The sequence below is a fragment of the Ostrea edulis genome, chromosome 2 (genome assembly GCF_947568905.1).
Source record: "Ostrea edulis chromosome 2, xbOstEdul1.1, whole genome shotgun sequence".
Taxonomy (NCBI): Eukaryota; Metazoa; Mollusca; class Bivalvia; order Ostreida; family Ostreidae; genus Ostrea; species Ostrea edulis.
The window spans coordinates 9,445,854-9,449,818 of NC_079165.1; the positions used below are offsets into that span (position 1 = coordinate 9,445,854).

The window sequence follows — 3,965 nt, forward strand, 5'->3', positions numbered from 1 at the left end:
CAAAATGACCTTAATCATGAACTTTGTTTAGGTCATGGCACACCATTACAAAATTATGGAAAATTTCAGATATTTGGACGGACGAACAACTGATATGATTCCTATACACTCCCAACACTTTGTTTGCGAGGGGTATAATTACTGAATGGATGTTAGTAAACAACTTAAAACCATGCCTTCCCTTCATCTCAAAATTCTTTCAAACCGAACATTTCAAGTCCGTATGTTGCATGAAGCACAAAGAATGTTGTAAAATGTTTGATTCAGAATATCTACTAAAATTCAGAGAAAGCGAGAGGAAAACTGCTCGTATATGTCAGTTCATTTACATATTTGTTTTCTTTATTGGACGATTTCTACTCTTCTTGTACCAATTTATTCGAACATTCTTCTTTTAATTAACAGGTACTACGAAAAATGCTGACTGCTTAAGAAAACTTACGAACAGCACCCAGACACAGGAGGGAAATTCTCTGTATGATGTCTGTTGAAGTCATTTCTTCAAAAGAGCATGTCTCAGGTTGCCCTATGATCTCTTTATTACGGGGTAGTTGATGTTTTAATCATTGTCTCTAGGGAGGTTAACACCATCGAATAGATAAAACACCTTGTATAAAACGACAAGTAGAATACCGCGCGCAATCGTTCACCTCAATGACGCTGTAGACAGTACCATTATGCCAGTAGAACAATATTACTGATTGACTTCTCTCTCCCCTATGGATGCTATTTCTTTCGCTCTCAGGTTAGGTCGGTTGCTAATTCTGACACATAAACGAGGGGATTCTAGGTTCACTTCCGATGAACCATTTCGATAAAAACGCTGAAAGGATCATTTGCATAGATCGCGTAATGGAGAGTGTATCCACGATACATCAGGCATTCGATACAGTAACACGGTACGCTATTGTTTATCATATTGATTTGTTTATCCTTGCTTGAACCTCTTCAACAACCTAATCGATGCGTGAAGCGTAATAGTAAAAACACGACTGCGCGGACATTATAAATATCCGTGTAGTAGGGAAAGATCAGTGCCTCAATCGAACTCACGGAATGGAGTGTGACGACTATGAAGATTTTGAGGTAAGAATTATTTTGCTTCCATACGCCATGGCATGTCTTCCCAAGGAGGATCATTCGGAAAATATTTCAAGGAAGAAATTATACTTTGACATGAAATAGCCTGCCTTGAATGATTATTGTGTTTGTATAGATTTATAAACGTTTTAAGTTTTGAAATTCAAAAAATGCATGAAAACATTTTTCTTCAGTTTCTAATTTATTGCTTTCTTAAGTAGATCGGACAAGTTACTGAGATATCTTTTTGTTTTCAAAAGATACTTGAATCCTTTCAAAGTTTACCAAAACTAATATTTTTCTTCTTTTTTTATCAATAAACACACAAATGAATTATTCGTTGTTTTTTCAAAAATAAATAAATAAATAAATTTTAAAAAACCCACCAAAAAACCCCAGATGATATTCTGTTATATGACATTTCATGAAAACAATTAATTTCCATTTCCTTCTGGATAATACCTGTAAATGTCCTTAAATTTAAAAAAGAAATAATAATAAAGTATTTCAAATATAGAAAAATTAAAAAGTATATAATAAGATAGAAATTTATGAATAATCAATTGCATGACCCATACCAATAATATGACGGAAATTCATGCATAATGTCCATTTTTGTAGAATTGCATGACCTACGACGGTCCCAAGCCAATTATCAGGCGGCGAGTAGAGTGGACGCCAGATGCACTGTTACGGCTCCTCGCTGATGCCATCACGTATAAATCCCCTCTAGAAGACATCACACTGATCGTCCGATGCGGAGCGGATGTCAACGGACGCGTTAAGAAAGGATTGCGACCCCTTCATTACGCCTCTTTTGTGAACTACATAGAGTGTGTCAAACTACTAATAGAAAATGGCGCTGACGTCAATTTGACAGATGATATTGGGTACACGCCGATGCATATTTGCACGAGAAAAGGATTTCATGGCGTATTAAACGTTTTAATAAAAAATGGAGCAAATTTGAATTTTTGCAACGTTGATCATGAAGAGAAGGAAAATTCCAGTTTTAGGACTATGGATCCACTAAATATGGCGATCGAAAATAACCACATCGAATGCACAAGGCTGTTGTTAGAAAACGGTGCAAGTCCGAATCATAAATATTTCATGGGATATGAAATCAGTCTAGTACCACTTGATAATTTAGAATGCATGGAACTGTTGCTTAGTCATGGAGCGGATCCAAACGTTTACAACAGATGTGGCGTGACGCCTTTGATGAGAGCCTGCAAGGAACAAAAGTTATCAACTGTTAAATTGTTGTTGCAGTATAACGCGGATGTAAACGCCACATGTCCTGCAAGATTTGAACAACGAAGACCAATTCACTACGCCGTGCAGGCAGGAAATGCCGATATTACAGAGTGTTTGCTCAAGAATGGTGCCTTTCTGAACCGTCCGAACAACTACAAGTACAACCCTCTTCACGAAGCTATACTAAGAGACAACTTACCACTGTGTGAACTTATACTACAATATCGGGCTGAAGTTGAGGAAAGGACTGAAAACGGAGCCACGCCGTTAATGCTTGCTTGTGCTTCAGTCGGTCTGAAACACCGAAGAGAAATCGTAGAGTTGCTGCTCAACAACAACGCCAATGTCAATGCATTTTCAGAACACACGAGTTACATAGACCCCTACCATCCTCCTTTGATAGAATATTTGAAAAACAATGGATGCGATATTCATTTTGACGTGATATCTCTGCTCATTAAATTTGGCGCCAAAGTCAGTTTTCGTGGCTACCTAGGGGTAGTGCGTTCCAAGGACCCATTTGGAATCCTCCATTATATGCACAATGTGTTTGGAAAGAAGGAAGTTTGTCATCTATTGTTTGTCGCGGCTTGTTTGTACGATAACGACAGCATTAAACACGTAAATACGTTAAATGTGGAGGCCAAAAAGCATCTGATGTCGTATGGATGTCAGCCCAGAGAACTGAAACACCTGTGTAGGTTGTACATACGGGACCGAATCTGTACCGGACTTCCAGAGAAAGTAAAAAACCTCCCCCTCCCTAGTCTTGTCAAATCCTACCTCCTATTTGATTTATGATGAATAGAATACGGTTACTAAGGTTGCAGAATTGTTACGATTTTCATAGTTTATTTCTTGAAGTAGAATATTTCACAATTAAAAACTAGAATGTATTTATTTGTTGTCTTCGGTTTTGAAACAGGGATCACCTCCTGTCTAGGGTATGATTGATGTAAGAGACAATATTTATTTACCTACGTTGTTGAACTGTCAAACACATCTCTGTCGTGCACCTCATCTTAAATCAGCGAGTGCAATTTTGCAACATTCCTGTCTTTTTTGCTGATGTGGTATGTCTGTTCCCACAGAAACACCTTGGCGTTTTCTTAAGAATTAAACTACATACCTGTTACAACTAATTTCCAAAACTTTCACAAAAAGAATTACTTTATTCTACAAGCAATAATGTAATTACAAGAGGAAAGTTATCCCATTTTACGTTAAGTGTATAATCCAATGAACAAAAGAAGTTATGGAATATAACTGCAGACTTCGCTTATACATGTACAGAGAAACATAATTAGCTAACAGACTAATACCTCGTTTTTTGAAATTCATATTTCTGCATGATGCATATTTTCCCTCATGGTGTTTGCCAACGCTGGTGTACTATTGAAACACCATTTTAACGGTGGAATTAACATTTTCATCGTATTTGTTTGGATGGAGAAATTTACGTTTTCTTCATCACCTGTAAGATAAAGGATGGACACCAGTTAAGATAACGAAAACTTTATACTCAGAATTGAGATTTAAAAATTATCAAACAAAATGCAGTTAAAATTCATGCTTGTAAAATGCCAAACTTTAAATGTTACTAATACCCAGAGACTATAACTACG

The 3,965-nt window shown here is 36.8% G+C and overlaps 1 protein-coding gene across 1 annotated transcript; it reads left to right on the forward strand.

The window, feature by feature from the left end:
* The first annotated feature begins 200 nt into the window (after positions 1-200).
* On the forward strand, positions 201-3,236 carry LOC125678107 (ankyrin-1-like). The gene is made up of 3 exons (XM_048916239.2): positions 201-315; positions 406-1,086; positions 1,702-3,236. Exons 2-3 carry the CDS (start codon positions 1,057-1,059, stop codon positions 3,139-3,141), a joined length of 1,470 nt encoding a protein of 489 aa, XP_048772196.1. The 5' UTR covers positions 201-315; positions 406-1,056; the 3' UTR covers positions 3,142-3,236.
* Positions 3,237-3,965: the final 729 nt, after the last annotated feature.